Source organism: Corvus moneduloides, chromosome 25, assembly GCF_009650955.1.
Source record: "Corvus moneduloides isolate bCorMon1 chromosome 25, bCorMon1.pri, whole genome shotgun sequence".
NCBI lineage: Eukaryota > Metazoa > Chordata > Aves > Passeriformes > Corvidae > Corvus > Corvus moneduloides.
In genome coordinates, this window is record NC_045500.1 from 4,488,367 (window position 1) to 4,504,118 (window position 15,752).

The 15,752-nt window shown below is 51.1% G+C and overlaps 2 protein-coding genes across 6 annotated transcripts; both read right to left on the reverse strand.

The window, feature by feature from the left end:
• Positions 1 to 2,589: 2,589 nt before the first annotated feature.
• LOC116455733 (TLC domain-containing protein 5-like) lies at positions 2,590 to 8,845 on the reverse strand. The gene is made up of 3 exons (XM_032133960.1): positions 8,515 to 8,845; positions 6,265 to 6,469; positions 2,590 to 5,875 (listed from the first exon to the last, which is right to left on the reverse strand). The coding sequence occupies exons 1-3, from the start codon at positions 8,704 to 8,706 to the stop codon at positions 5,337 to 5,339; spliced, it is 936 nt and encodes a 311-aa protein (XP_031989851.1). The 5' UTR covers positions 8,707 to 8,845; the 3' UTR covers positions 2,590 to 5,336.
• Positions 8,846 to 11,654: 2,809 nt separating this feature from the next.
• On the reverse strand, positions 11,655 to 15,051 carry LOC116455745 (TLC domain-containing protein 5-like). Of its 5 annotated transcripts, none has more exons than XM_032133982.1 (3): positions 14,971 to 15,051; positions 14,189 to 14,388; positions 11,655 to 13,606 (listed from the first exon to the last, which is right to left on the reverse strand). In XM_032133982.1, exons 2-3 carry the CDS (start codon positions 14,382 to 14,384, stop codon positions 13,104 to 13,106), a joined length of 699 nt encoding a protein of 232 aa, XP_031989873.1. In that variant the 5' UTR covers positions 14,385 to 14,388; positions 14,971 to 15,051; the 3' UTR covers positions 11,655 to 13,103. The 5 variants fall into 5 exon arrangements, with proteins under 5 accessions (XP_031989873.1, XP_031989874.1, XP_031989870.1 ...); XM_032133983.1 differs by having other exon boundaries at positions 14,189 to 14,385; positions 14,971 to 15,040; XM_032133979.1 differs by lacking the exon at positions 14,971 to 15,051 and adding an exon at positions 14,767 to 14,856 and having other exon boundaries at positions 14,189 to 14,385.
• Between the last annotated feature and the right edge of the window lie 701 nt (positions 15,052 to 15,752).

A 15,752-nucleotide genomic window follows, 5' to 3' on the forward strand; every position in this document is an offset into this window, starting at 1 on the left:
ATGATAATTCTGGTTTACAACCTGAAATATGGGGTGGAGAAATCAATACGCAATTATATTGTGCCAATTAAAATAGATTTTTTTTTTTTTGTAGCTCTGAAATTGTTACTTCACCTGAATTTACACACAGAACCATCCCATGGTGTGGGAGGTTGGAGCAAGATGACCTTTAAGGTCCTTTCCAACTCAAACCTAATTTCTCTAATTAACCTCATCAATCTGTTTTTCAGTCCAGAGCACAGCTAAGCAGGACCCTGAAGTGATGAAGGTTAATTCCTATGGAGTAAAACTTATTATTTTGCCTTAAAATAAAGGTCAAATCCTTGGCGGTGCCTTATAGGGGCTCCTGTAAAATCAAATTCATAGAGGAAGTGTTTATCGAGGATCCTTTGGCCAAATCCCAGGCTCGCACCGAGGAGCTGTTGCCATCTGCTGGGAAAGCCTCGAATGGCTCCTCTAACCTGAGCTCCCGGCCAGGTAAAAGGTGAGGAATTTGGAAAAAGGAGCATTTCCAAGCGCTTTAGGATCGTGGAGCTCTGGAATGCTCCGAGGGGGTTTGCACCGCTGTGGACTCAGCATAAACAGAGATAAAAATCAGCAAAAGGTGATGCTTAAGATTTTAAGTGTGGATAAATTTCAGAAGAATTTCAGTTTGTGTTTGAGATGGGATAATCAGCTGAGTTTTACTGAGCTCCACCACAAAAATCAAGTGCATACAGACTCTTTTGCTCCTTAAAAGTGATCAATTTAAAGCCAGTGATAAAATGCCCCGGTATTTTGAACTGTTGTTTACACTCACCATAAAATGCTCAGCCAGCTCCTGGTTTTCTGCTGCTTTTGGAAGCCAACAGCCAAACCTTTACACCTTGCACAGCTGGAGGGGAAAAGCACAGGAGAAACGATTCCAAGTTCATTTCCCAAAGGCACCTAGAAATTTGAGACTCCTGAAAAACAGAGAGGACCTAATCCCAGAAAACACAAACAAATTTGTGCTGTGCTCCACATTTCTGTGCAATTTCAAAGCCTTTTTGCATCTCACACCTTAAAAATGGGCACCAGATTCTCTCCCTACCACTTGTCCTGCACCCTGGAAATGCACCCAGGGTTGGTCTGTGCTTTTAGGCCACTTGTGACACAATGCTTTGCTGATTTTGAGACACAGAGAGCCTAATCTATCAGAGCTTCTACACTGACAGCTTATTACAGTCCCTAAACCTGGATAATCCACGAGGCAGTCAGCACTTTTATAGCACTAAGCTTTCTTTCCATATCAGCAGAATTAAAGCAGCAACCTTTGTAAGGACAGATGAAGCTGCTGGACATTGTGCCCTGAATTTCCTTCTCTTTCTCCATCCTCTGATTAAAGAGAGGTACTTGTCACCGGGGTAAAATCTGAAGAAATGGAGAACAGAATTTCTCTTCACATTTGAGGATTGTGGCACTGAACACATCTTTCTTAACCTTCTGACACAACACAACACGAGCACTGCTGAAAAGCTGCTGTTACTGCTTTACAAAAGCTTTCTCCGTGTGCCTCAAGCTGTTCTAGTCCTTCTTAAAATAATTTTCTAAAGATCCCTTATATTGCCAACTTACCCGCTGCCAAACTGCCCCTGGAACTTGAGGCAGACAGGGCATTGATTTCTTCGGACATGGCAGACCCTGCGGTATCGATGTAATAGCATTTCAAAGACTTAAAATGCTGCTTTCACATCAGTGCCTGGACTATTGCTGCAAGGGAATAAAGCCTTGACTATTAAAAAATTGCAATTTTTTCAAGTACAAATAAGGAGTTCAGCTCCAAAGAGAGGGCAGACGACTAAAAGAGGAGGTTAATTTTACAAAGCTCGACTGCAGGGCCAGCAGGAGAAGCAAAAGACAGGCAGCAGGGTTGCCTGTAAAGAAATAATAGGATGATAAAAAATGAAATTAATTAGGTGTAGAGAGGGAGATGTCACTTTTTTACAGACAAAGCACATCTGACCACTGACAATGCCAGATTTTGTCATTCCTGAAGACACGAAACCTGGGAGACACTTGCAGCTCTAAAGCAAAGCTTCAGAACTCTGCTGTACTTTCTTCCCTGCTTCTGGAACTACCTCAGAGGTTCAGCAAAGTCCCAGCACAAATTCTTGCAGGCCCTGAGACCCCTCCACCCCCAGGTTGGGCTCTGTAAACAGAACAACATCTCCAGAGGGCTCAGCACTGCTCAGCAGCTGCTCCCCAGCCCCCTGGAGGATTTTAAGATGGACTTAAGGGTTACGTGCAAACAACTAAATTGGCTTAACTATTTATAGAAGCCAAGACTTTTAGCATGCTGGATCTCTGGCCATCAGCAAGCAGAGTGGCTGTTTACCAACACACCACCACAGGGCTTTCCTAGGCAATAATATTAATTTATGATTGAGATGAGCTCGCAGTGTGGAAACACAGGAGAACCATCTCCCTTGGCATCCAGGGCATGGAAAACAAAGGGAACATTTTTGCTCCATCCTATTGAGTCACTGAATCTTTTAGGTTGGAAAAGCCCTCCAAAACCATCAAGTGCAACCTTTGACTTAAGAACAGCACCCAAAGAGAGAAAACCAATTCCTCATATAATTAAATAATCTTTATTTTTATAAAACATAATAAAAAGCATCTACACCATTGACTGGTGGAACATTAGTTGCTATTACACAGTAATCCAGACACAAGTTATTATTTCACACTAGTTCTGCAGTTTCCTCTCACAGTTTGCCCTAGCCACTATGGACTAGCCTGAGGACAGGTCCCACCCTGTGCTCCACAGCTTGGAATTTGTACTTCTGGGCCTGTGATTCTATGCTGGAGCCCACTCACTGGGCTATGAGGCCTTGCTCTACCTCATAAAGCCATTCCTAATTGCCCTTTTGTTTTCTTGTTTACTTTCTAAAGCCTCAGAACTGAGCAGTGCTCTCCTTCTTCCAACCAAGTTTCCCCTCAGGTCAGAAAAGGGGACCACTCAACCACTATATTTCAAAATACCTTCAAACAGGTGCTTCACAGATACTGCAGTCACTGCCATCCTCATCCACCTGGGCAGGGAAGGGCTGTAACCCCCTAAAGCTGCACCCCAACCCTCAGCAAAGGTCAGAGCCCAAACCACCAGGGCTGCTTTGGAAACTCTTCACGGTGGGCAGGTCAGCAGCTCACCAGAAATGACCAGCCTGTTTTCACCTCCATTTCTCCAGGACTTGCTGCTGAAAGCCCTCATTCCCTGCTCAGGCTGGTGGTTGAGAATCTTTTGGCTCCAGATTCCTTGCAATCCTGACCAGGGAGAACTCACCAGACACCTTTTCCTCAGCTTGGGGGTCCCTGTGAAGAAGCAGCAGCACAGCTGATCTCCACCTGCATGTCCAGCTCACTCCCTTTGACCCTGCCCTTAAGCACCTTTGCAAAACACCTCCACTCCTGCTTTTGGGATGCTGGGAAGTGCCACATTCAGGTGACAAAGCACTGCTGATGGCTCATAGCGGGAAGTGCTTCACTCAAAGCAACTTTTGTACAGCACAGCGTGACACAAACCACCGAGAATTCATCAAAGGTGGCTTGGTGCTAAATGGAAACACCCCACGAGGTAGGTTAGACTGGACCCACTTCCCAAAGTGGGTTGAGGCAAAAAGGCTCCTGGATGTGCTCAACAGAGCAGCAGAGCTGGGAGAAAGACCCAGCAAGCCCCAACCAGCCCTTCTTGTCTCCTTTCAAGGCTTGGTCGTGCTGATTGAGTCAAGTTTCCTTTCCAGGACCAGCTCATCAGCTGGCTCTGCTCATCTGAAGGGGATTTTTGGGGGTTCTTCAGGTCTTTGGCTGCAGCAGGCAAGGCTCTAGCAGAAGGGGTACCTGAGCTGCACTGGAGGCTCAAAGGAGATGCTCAAAATCACAGCAACAACAAAGGAACAGCTTAAGAACATGCAGTGAAATAAACTCCAGAAGCTGCCAGCTGGGCATGGTTTTTCCCTGCAAATGGGAATAAAGATAAGTAATGCTTTTTTTTTTCTCCCAGTCAGGTTTTTTTTTGCTTAAAAAAGACCGGATTCTGGGCCTCTCATTTCTTTAATTACTAAGCTGTAAAATAAATCTCTCTGACCCTCTAAATGTTCACTTTTAAAAAGTGACTCAGACCCAGTCAGAGGGAAATCAGAGCCCAGGGGTCAAAGCATCAATTCAGATGAAGGAGAGCCAAAGTCAGTCTGTGGCTTCCACTGGGCAGATCTGGAGCTGGGCAACCAGAAATCCCAATTTGGATTTGGGGCACAGCTGAGGGAATTTTGGGATTCTGCAGGCAAAATCAGGGCTTGGCTGATCAGCAAGAAAACCCCTGACTGGCAAGCCCTGATGGGGCTTCTCAAAATGGAGTGTGCTGGTCACCCAAGGATCTAAAAGCAGTGTTTGTAGGGGAGTTTTAACAGTCAAGGATGAAGAGGGAAAAATCAGGAAAAACTTTCCCTTCTGGGGTTGTGTCTTTGGGTGTGTTCACAGAGCACCTAGTCCTGTACGGCGCCAGTGCTGATTAGAGCTTCTGGACACTACAGAAAAATAAGTTATCAATATGTTAATAAATAAGTTATTAAAAGGAGTTAGAAAGGGTAGGAAACAACAACCTACCTAAAATACTGATTTTTCTAGAGTCTCACTCTAGCTCAACCACCAAAGTCGTTTCTCCCAAGGGAAACACAGGGATAATGAACCAAGTGCAGATAACAACCATCACTTTGCATTATATAGCACCTCTCAAGTAAAAATCTGAAAGTGCATAACAGATGGATCGGCTCCATCACCCCCAAGTCACAGAGGGGGAATTAGGCACAGAGTCAGAGTTGTGTGACTTGCCCAAGGTCACACAACGAGATGGTGGAAGAGCCAGGAATCCCAGCTTGGATGCAACACTAGAACATGCTTCTTCCTACCAGCATGAAGAGTCACTCTAGCTGCCTAGACCGCACAGGACACTGGACATGGAGACCTAGTGTTACCTCCTCCTCTCTTCCAAGATCCTGAAGGAGTTGGCTACAGACATCACTATTTACACCTGCACTGCTGGACTAGTCATGTTTAGCCTATAAAATTAGCCCTTCTTTCACTCATCGTTCAGGCTGGGCTTACGTACACCCCGAGCCAGCCTCTGCCAGGCCAAACACTGCAGATCCAGTGAATCCATGGCATAGCTCCATGAATTTCGGTGGAGTTACGCCAGGGATAAATTTGGCTCCAGAATTGCTAACGTGCGTTGGCTCCTCTCCCGACAGTGGCATTTCAGGCATGATCCCCCTCCTTGCCAGCCCGTGAACTCAAGGAAGTCTTTGCTCAGCATCCACTCAGTGGCTTTTGAGGTGCCCGTTGGTTTTCAAGCCCAGCTCGCGGCTCCTGCGGCTCCTCCAGGCCTGGTACTTCCTCATGCTCTTCCTCCGGGCGAAGCGGCAGATGCTGACCATGAACGCCCAGGACACCACGTACATGATGACCCCGCCCAGCTTGATGTACCAGCGGGGCCTGGGCGAGGCCAGCTCGCAGTACATCAGCCAGGCGCCCACCCCGATGCGCACGCCGGTGAAGAGCACCACGAAGAGGAAATCCACCACGTCCCCCGTGAAGGTGTGGTAGCGGCCCAGCTCCTTGAGGAACCAGCGGGCCTGCAGCAGCGGGTTGGTGATCTCGCTGCCGAAGATGACGGCGTTGACGTCCGCGGCCGACTCGCCCAGGGCCAAGGAGGCGGCGATGCCCACGATGCTCACCAGGTGGTGGGCCAGCATCAGGGCACCCTCCGTCTGGAAGTACACACACCAACACAGGTCGAAGATGAAGTAGCCCAAGCTAAGGCACAGCCCGTGCACCTGAAGGGTTGTGTTGGGTGTCCCTGAAACAGAAAAACAGAGCTTTAAAGCATGGGGGCACCGAGCGGGATGTGAGACGGGGAAGGGGTATTCACCTGCAGCACTGGCAGGCTGGTGTTGGCTCGCACTGGTGACAGCTCAGCCACAGAAGTCCCCCAAGTCACAATACCACAGTTGTTAGCCCAGCAGCTGCACACACGTAATGGCCGCACAAAAGGTCACACGCTCTGCCAAAGTGCAGCTGGGGAGGGGCATTACACCAGCAAAGGCAGTGCCGGGCTCTCCATTCCTCTGGGGCTTTCCACCACAAAGCGGCTCAGATATCACTGCAACCATCATCCCTCAAGCAGGCTGGGGACTGAGGTGTAGGAGAACCCCTGGGGGAGGTGGGATCACCGATTTCCTCACTCACCTGGGTGACTCAGGGGCCAGGGGCCATCGATGAAGCCAATGTATGCAGACAGACAGGTGGCAAGGATGCCGTGGGTCAGTGTGACCAGCCTGCAGCTCCACTCGATGTTGCGGTGCCTGTAGCGGTGGCAGAACCACTTGTAGAGGCAGAACCAGGCCAGAAGGCTGCAGGCTGCACGAAGGGGCAGCGGGAACAGCATCCTGTCCTGGGAACAGCAGGACAGAAGGGATCAGAAAGACAAAGTGAGCAGGAGGTCGAGCCTGTGGCGGTGTCAGCACAACCCAGCACGGCTTTGCTCCGTAACCATCCCAGCCCCGAGTGGGCAGAGCTGCTTCCTGATGGGGCTGCTTGCTCCTGACAGATTTTTCTCTGCAGAGGAACTGTGTGAAAAGCACTTTGCTCTCCTTTCTGCAGACTTCATTTCATCCTTACTGGCACCAAAACCTCCAAATCTTTTGGATGCAAAAGAGTAAGAATCTATGACCATAAAGATTTTTTTTCAGCAGTATTTCTTTCATACATCTTCCCTCACACACTGTGCAATAATCTCTCAAACAAGCAAAAGACAAACTGCCAGAACAAAATTGAAGCACATAAACACTTGTGGGTGTTGCTCAAACCCTCCAAACACACATTACTCTATTCTACCCCTCATTCATATAATGCCTTCCCATGAAATGTGTGTCTGACTCCTCCTGAGCTGTCAGGGAAGTGCAGCAAAGAAGTTGAGTCAGGCTTTGGGATACAGGAGTTTCCAGTTGTGCAACAGCCAAAGCACCATTGGTACCTGCTGCCCAACGCTGGCCCCACTCCCAGGGCTGGGGAGCACCAGAGGGACCTCACGGGATGAGGAGTCACAGCTGCAAAGCCCAACCTTCCTGTTTGGCCTGTTGGAGCATTCCCAGGAATGACTGGAGGCTGGGTAAACAAAACCATTATGTTTTAATGGGCCTTGGGAACATGGGGAGATGAAATAGGGATGGGATTAACTGCTCTGAGCGGGAATTTCCATTCACATCCCTGGTGCTTGAGGTCCACACTCAGGGCAAATAAGGGAAGGGGAATTCTGATATGGCAAAAGGGATTGACCAGCTGGAGAAGGCTGGTGGAAAGAAGAGGAATGAGTTTTAAAACTATTGAGGTGTTTTCCGCACTTGCTCATGAAAAAGATATTTCTCCATCCCCTGGAAAAAAAATCACAGACTATCCTGAGCTGGGACCCACAGGGATCATCCAGTGCAGCCCCTGGCCCTGCACAGACACCCCAACAATCCCACCCTGTGCCTCAGAGCGCTGTCCAAATGCTCCTGGAGCTCTGGCAGCCTCGGGGCTGTGCCCAGCACCCTCTGGGGGAAGAACCTTTCCCTGAAATCCAGCCTAAACCTCCCTGACCCAGCTCCAGCCGTTCCCTCAGGAAGAAAGCAGGGAGCTTTCTTCCAATTGCACATCAAAAATCAACATTTAATGGCTTTAACTCAAAGAGGGTAAGTATATATTAGATACTGGGAAGGAATCCTTCCCTGTGAGGGTGGGGAGGCCCTGGCACAGGTTGCCCAGAGCAGCTGTGGCTGCCCCTGGATCCCTGGAAGTGTCCAAGGCCAGGTTGGAGCATCCTGGGATAGTGGAAGGTGTCCCTGCCCATGGCAGGGAGTGGAACAAGATAATCTTTAAGGTTCCTTCCAGCCCAAACCATCCTGTGATTTGTCTTCAGCATACACAATATATGCACACTAGAAAGGCCAGTATCATTTAAAAACCAGCAATAATTATAGAACAATAAATAACAATTCTATATAATATACATATAAAAACTAAAAAATAAATAAAATATGATCATATATAAAGTTATGTATTTCCCTATATATTATTTTATATTATTGCATATAATATATCCAATATATCTGTTATACATAAAAGAGATTATAATTTGTATCACCCGTAGCAATGAGGCCCTGAATGAAACACGTGCCTAAAAACCCGGTGCAGAACAGCCCGAAAGCGACTAAAAACCAGACGGGCACCTCCAGCAAAGCACCGGTATCCCGTTATCCACATTTTTTTCAGTCCAAACGGGAAAATGGAGGAGCTCACGGACCGTACCAACAGCACGAACCGCAGCCCCGGGGCACCGCCTGCGCCGCGCCCGCCCCATCCTCCCGCATCCCGCGGGATGCAGCGGCCCCCGTGCCCACCCCATTGTCCCTCCCGCATCCCCCGGGGACAGGGACAGGACCCTTCCCCAGCACCCACCTGCCGGGCTGCGCTGCCGGGGCCGCCCCGGAACACGGAGCGAGCGGCGGCCGAGGGGCACCTGGCGGCCGGGAGGAGGGACGGCAGCGATGGGGATGAGGAGGAGGAGGAGGAGGAGAAGGAGGGAGGAGGGAATGGGGCGGAAGGATGGCGGGAAGGGCGACCCGCAGTCGCCGCGGCCTCGCAGCGCATCCCTGGGAAGCCGCCCCACTCCGGAGCATCCCTGCCCTCCTTGTTGCGTCGTGGAATGCCCGGAATTCCAAAGGATGCGCAAGGATCGTGAGCCAGCTCCTGGCCCTGCACAGACACCCCAACAATCCCGCCCTGTGCCTGAGAGCGTTGTCCAAACGTTCCTGGAGCTCTGGCAGCCTCGGGGCCGTGACCATTCCCTGGGGAGCCTGGTCAGTGCCCCACCACACTCTTTTCCTAATATCCAACCTAAATCTCTCCTGGCACAGCTCCAGCCATTCCTTCAGGTCCTGTCCCCGGTCATCAAACAGCAGAGATTGGTGCGACCCCTCAGGAGGAAGCTACAGACCCCAAATAGCCTCCTCCAGGTGGAACCAGCCAAGTGCCCTCAGCCACTCCTCGTATGGCCCCCCCAGACCCGGTCGTGTCCCCACAGGGCACAGGGAGCATCGCTGTAGCCCGAGGACACAGGAATCAGTCCCCCACCCACCCCCGCTCCAATCACCACAGAGATAACAGGCACAAAGCACACCCGGAGTTTGCTCTCCTCACGGCCGGGCAGTGCCTGATGAGTACAGACCCTTCTGCAGAGCTTCAGAGCTGTGCCAGTGCAGCAGCAGGTCCAAGGTGACATCCCCCGAGGAGTTTTGTCAGCTGCAGCAGGCTGGGAGAGCTCACACCCTGTCCTGGACATCCCCTCCATCCCCGCTGAGGCAGCAGTTACAAAGCCCAGCGATTTCTTCTCTCTGCAGGCATTCAGCGCTGCCCATTCTCTCTCCTGCCTTCCACATCCCAAATTCAGGGTTTAAGCAGGACACCTAAAGCAGCTACAAAAGTTCCTCCACCTTTCATAAGTTACAGTCAAAACAACCTCTCACACCCAAAATCGTGGGTTTGGTTTTTTTCTTCATCCCGTCAAGTTTTACCTTTTGAAATGCAGGCGTTGGGAGTGGCTTGACTTGCCTGTTACAGCGCTTCTAATTAGTGCTTTCAGCTGGGTATTCAACAAGATACAGATCTTACTTTTCCAGTTCAGGCCAGGTACAGGTTCCTGCTGCTACAAAATGCTCATCCTTCTGCTATTTCAGCACATCCTCATGAGCATTAACAGTGCATTTGCTCCTCTGACAAATCTGAGGTCTCATCCTGCTTCCCTCCACCTTTTCTGGCCCTCCAGTAGCATCAGTAACACCTGAGAGGGAGCTGGTTTAATATCTAGCTTAGGTCAAAGAAAAGCATGGACAGACAGAGCATTACAGGGCTGATGTATTTCACATTAGGAGCACGTTTAGATGCAACATGAGGAAAAAAGTCTTGGCTGTGAGGGTGATGAGGGGCTGGGATGCAATTCCTAGAGAAGCTGTGGCTGCCCTGGGAGTGTCCAAGAGCAGGTTGTGGAGCAACCCAGGATAGTGGCAGGGGGTTTGGAATAAGATGAGGTGATCTTTAAGGTCCCTTCCAACCCAAGCCACTCTGGGATTCTATGAGCAGCCAGGAAGAAAACCAGAGATGTTCACAAAAGAGCCCTGAAAGCCCTAACAAGGCACAGACCATATAATGCAGGAGGTGCAACGCAGAGAAGTTGGGGGTTGGCTTTTTCTCTAGCACAGACTTTGCACGGTGAGGTGCAAGGTGGCAAGTGAAATCATCTCCCTGTGGATTGTACCAGAAGTGAGGTGCAGTTTATACACCAATTTTCCTGTTTGCTTTGTGCAGAGTCAGCCATTTCAATGGGCTGTGCTGCACTGGCTCGTTGGGCCTGCAGATGAACAGAGTTCAGCAAAACAGCTCAGGGCAGGAACCTCTGCAAACAGTTGTTTGCACACTGCTGCCTCATTTAGTAGAGCCACAGCCTCCCCCAGCTGCACATCCTTTCCTCTGATCTCCTGGACCTGTTCTAACCAGAGCTCACAGCATTGAAAAGCATCACAGAATGTATTTATTATCTTACCCCCACTGGGAAACTCCTTGTCCACAATTAAACTGGGAATAAACACAAACTGGAAACCTGGGAGCTCAACAGGCCGTTGCTAAAACCCAGTTTTTGTGACTGTAAAAGCCCTCAAGGATATTTGACAGATGAAAAGCAGACACCTGCATTAAAAATCCCATTCTTTGAGATATGAAATACAGTGGGATAGTGGAGCTGGATGATTTTCTAGGATCACATTAGAGGGTTTAGCACTAAAGTTCTGCTTGGGTGAGACGTGGCACATGAGCACCCGAGGGCACTTATTTTGCATCAAACCTCCCCAGGTAACTCTGGTTGCACAGAAGGCACCTGGGTGCACTGGGATACTGTCCCAATACTGTCCCTCAGCTGAAGGAAAAGCATTTCCTTGCTGGAAGCCAACCCAGGCTCTCCTCCACTCCAGACAGCAGAGTCCTGGCCCATTAGGAGTAGCTTCCCAGCCAGAAACAGCCACTCAGCGGTGACTTTAGGACATCTTATAACCCCCAAGATGTTCTCATGCTTTTGATCGCTTCTCCAAAAAGAACATAGCCAAGTCACCTGCAACCCTTCTGAACTGGTCATTGCCCCAGTGAAACCCAACACCAGAGAGGCAGAGTAAAAATAAAAGCCCCTTGGGATGTAGGAGACCATGGCCAGAATTTAAGTTATTCTTGTGCCCACCAAGAGCAAACCCCTCAGTTTGGTGGCTCTTAAGCTCCCTGCAGCACTGACTCATTGGCAAGGCAGGTTGTGGGTGCATTGCTCACAAACCTGAGCTTCAGCTGACCCTCACCTGCCCTTCACAGCTCCAGCCTGACCTCCAGAGCTCCTGGACTCATTTCCTCATCCCCTCTCTCCTTCCTGAACTGCACAAAGGGAATGAGCCAGTGACTCGGCATCCTCAGCCTTCCCTCAAGCCCCTTTGCCTCAGCCCTCGCTCCAGCTGCCTCCTCAAGACCCAGAACAAAAGAACATCACAGCAATCGGTTCTTTTTCAAAAGAGAACATGACTTTATTAGAAGTCCCTTCACTCAGAGGAGTTTTTGGAAGAGCACAGTGACCCGGGCAGGTGCCCACACCTCAGGAGGCCACTCTGGCTCCTGCTTTCCTAAAAATACTGGCCCAGGAACTTGCCTGGGTTCACAGCTGCAATGCTTTCAGTGGATGTGTCAAAAGTGAGGTTACTTCAGGTCATTTTTTAATCTCTGCAGACACCTTGAGGAGCCCCAGCCAAAGGCTGATATCGGCTCTGAACAGAGCCAAAGTCAGTGAGATAAGGGGAGTGGAGGAGCTGCATCCACACTGCTCCCCTCCCTCACCCCTGCATTTGCTTCTCAGCTCTCAGTGAGGCTTTTAGAGGAGACTAAATCTGAACTGTGGCCTTAAACAGAGGGAAATTCACATTAAAACCCCAGGGAAAATGTCAGAACACGATTCTGAGAGGTAAAGAAAATGAGAGAACTGTTCCATGCTCCGAGGCCTGCTGGTGTGGAGCAGATGTCACACTGAGATCTGCCTAAACATTACTGGCACCCCTGGAAATTGTCACATATTTGACTCATTAGCCGAGAATTCTGCTTAAGTGGCTTGTAAATGAGCCAACCCCAGGACAGGAAGAGCATCCAGAGGGGCTCTTTGCTATCCTCCCTCTCCCACAAAAAGCCTGATTATTCATCTTAAGCAATCCAAGTCCAGGCCAACACCTGCTCGTGGAGTTTATTGGCACAAGTCTAATTCCTGACTCTTGTTTGTGAGGACCTGAGTCAGTCCCAGAGAAATCACTCTGCTCTGAGATCAGCACCTGCCCCAATGCCAGTGTTAAAAAAAAGAAAAGGAAATGTATCATTAAAAACCACGAGGTAAAACACTGCCTCCCCTCGAGGACCATCACTTCACACTCTCAAAGGACAGCTCCACTACACCCCTGCAAGCACTTCAGTCGTGTTCAGAGGATTTCACTCGAGTACTTAGCCAAGCACATTGTCCAAATCCAGGATTAAGGAGAGCGAGGCTCAGGAAACCTTTGCCAGGTCACTCCCCTTACCCAGCCCCACTGGCAGGAAAATGGCATTTTTCTTATTTGATTTTCTCTACGCTGTCAAATAACTGTACCTTGGAAATGAGGACAGAACATACAGACTGTGCAATTATTGGTTGCAGACTGATCAGGTCTGGCATTGCCACCCTCCTCAAGACTGTACCATTGCTGGAGAAGTCAGGGAATCAGCATCAGCTTCCTCAGGTTTCCACTCAAATCCCTCTTCTCTCAGCTTTTCCATGTTTCTAGCGCCGATCCATCTCCTCCAGGGGCAGCAGAAAGTCAATTCCTTGTCATTTTTAGGAGTTCTTTTCACAGGAAAAAGCTCCAGCAGCCAGGCCCCAAACCCAGGGGATTGACCTCCACAACCCGTTAACGAGCAGCCAGGAAGTTTCCACAGGTGCATTCCTACTCCTGGAAAGACTGTATGTCCAGGGAAGGGTTTTTTTTCCACACTTTCCTCCTTACAAAGCGACAAATCTCAACCATGAACCCCAAGGACACCATGTACATGGCCAGGCCCCCAGCCTTGAGGAGCCAGTTGGGCTCGGGGGACGTCACCATCCCGTACACGATCCACGCTCCTGCCCCGATCCGCAGCACCAGGAAGAGGAGCACGAAGAGGAAATCCACCATTTTTCCCAGGGCGGTGTGGTAAGAGCCCATTTCCCGCAGGAACCAGCGGGTCTGGAGCAGGGGGTTGGTGATTTCACTGACAAACACCACAGCGTTCACTTCCGTGGCGGATTTGCCCAGCCCCAGCACCAGGATCATGCCACAGATGCTCAGGGTGTGGTGCAGCAGCATCAGGTCCCCCTCTGTCTGGAAGTACAGGCACCAGCCCAGGTCAAAGATGAAGTAGCCCAAGGTCAGGGACAGCACGTGGATCTGGAGAGGGGTGTTTGGTGAACCTGGAATGGAAGATGTGCATAAGTCTGGGGTCGTATTAAAGATATTTTTCTACTTTATAGACCAGTACAGGTCAAGTATGCTTCTCTCCTCCTGAATTTCCAGCCTTATCCTATAGGCCAAGTGCCAGGAATTAAGGATATTTGGTTCTGCTTCCCCTTCACACCCCAGCCTGCCCCACTGCTGCTTCTGGCCTTTTAGAAAAGCCAGGCCTCCATCAGCAGCACTATCTGAGATTTAACGATAGAAACCAGCCACCAAAACCCTGCAGCCAAATGTCAGGAGTTACTACACCCTTCACGATGTGAAAGCACTTTGTTCTCCGTGCCTTGCTACGCCTGATGCTGCAATAAACTCAAGCTGCCAACCTGAAAGCTTCCAATTTGTACACAGATAAACAACAACAAAAAAATAATAAAAGAACAAAGAACAAAAAGATGAACAGTGAGAAGTGATAGAAAAAGAAGCAGCAGAATTAAACAAATTTTTGCCCCCAACACACACCTGGAAGAGGAGAGGAAATCAGCCCCTCCCTCCACCTGTGACAGAGCCACAGGTGAGCACAGGTGAGACTCTGCACATACCTGCGTGGGTGAGAGGCCAGGGGCCATCCAGGAACACGACGTAGCCAGAGAGACAGGTGACAATGAGCCCGTGCAGGAGGGTGACCAGGCGGCAGCTCCACTTGCAGGAACGCTGCCTGTTCCAGCGGCAGAAGCAGCCGTACAGACACAGCCAGGTGACAAAGCTGCAGGTCACCTCCAGGACGATGGGAACCATCCTGCTGGACACGGAGGGACAGCGTGAGGAGGGCAGCAGCCCCCTCAGCAAGCCATGTTCATCCACACCATCCTCCGTGTCCACCCCAGCACATCCACGGAAAACCCCGACAGCGGGGAAAAGCCCCACAAACAACCGAAACGAGCAAAACAAACCTCGTCCCCCCCGCCCATGAGCACCGCGCCCTCCCGAGCCCCCTCAGCACCATTTCCAGATACCCAAATCCGAAGGGAAAACCACAATCCCAACCCTCCCGCTGCCAAAGCGTCTCTGCCCCCGGGAACCAGGACGCGTGGGGGGACCGGACCCCAGCTCGGCACGGGGCTGGGGGGTCCCCGATACCCTGAGCGCCCCCAAATCCTCACCCCGCTCCGGCACCGACCCCGCTCCGGCACCGACCCCGCTCCGGCTCTGCGTGCCCGGCACCTGCGCCCGGCTGGGGCTGCCCGGGCGGGGAGGCGGTGCCGCCGCTCCCGGAGCTTTTCTATCGTCCCTGCCCTGCCCTGCCCCGCCCTGCCCGGCCCGGCCCCCGCGGGATCCCCCGGGGATGCTCCGCTGCATCCCCGCTCGCTCAGCCCCGCTTTACCTGCCCCGGAGGCGGCCAGGGATGCGCGGAGAGGAGCTCCGAGCCCCGGGGCAGGGCCGGAGCCGGGGCAGGGCGGGCAGGGAACGGGGAACGGGGCGGGGGAGCGGGGACGGGCGGGTGGTGCCTCCGCCCAGCCTCGGCTCGCCCGGCTGGAGCCGCCCCGGAGAGCGCCCAGACTTTGTTTTGGTTGGGTGTTTTCCATTCTGGTGATGGAGAATAAAGCTGCATCAGGCAAGAGGGGAGGTGCTGTTGTCCTTTTTTTTTTTCCTTTATTCTTTTTTCCATTTATTTTTTTTTCCCCCGAGTGTCCTGGAGTTCTCTTTCGATCTTTCAACCAGGTGGGGGCAGGGAGGGCAGGCTGAGACAGGAGTCAGAGAGCTCGGGATAGGCTGGGTCCGGGGCTGGGAGTGGTGCTGGACACTCGGGGCTCAGGGAGATGTGACACAGAACGTGCAGAACAGGATGAGTGAGCCAGGAGCTGAGCTGGGGCCAAGTTCAGGGCTAGGAGTGAGTAACCAGGACAGGGCTGTGCTTCCTCCAACCCCTGCCAGCCACCTCGGTGTCAGCACTGTGTCACTCCTGACTCAATTTACTTCAAAATCTGAGATTGTGGCCCCCAAACAACGCAGATTTTCTCTACAGCCAGAGCTCTGCTCTGGGAGTGAAACCACCGAGGGCATGAGAGCCCTTCTGTGGTGCCCGAGGTCTGCCTCGTGTGTGCTGCACTCCACAGGAGGCTCCTCAGAGTTAGACATTCAAATGTCCTTTTAATTGGATCGTAG

Coding starts and splice junctions, on each gene's coding strand:
- LOC116455733 (XM_032133960.1), bottom strand. CDS start 8,706: ATGCGCTGCGAGGCCGCGGCGACTGCGGGTCGCCCTTCCCGCCATCCT. Junction 6,470..8,514: donor CCGGCAGCGCAGCCCGGCAG/GTGGGTGCTGGG, acceptor TGCTGTTCCCAG/GACAGGATGCTGTTCCCGCT. Junction 5,876..6,264: donor CTGGCCCCTGAGTCACCCAG/GTGAGTGAGGAA, acceptor TTTCTGTTTCAG/GGACACCCAACACAACCCTT.
- LOC116455745 (XM_032133982.1), bottom strand. CDS start 14,384: ATGGTTCCCATCGTCCTGGAGGTGACCTGCAGCTTTGTCACCTGGCTG. Junction 13,607..14,188: donor CTGGCCTCTCACCCACGCAG/GTATGTGCAGAG, acceptor CTTCCATTCCAG/GTTCACCAAACACCCCTCTC.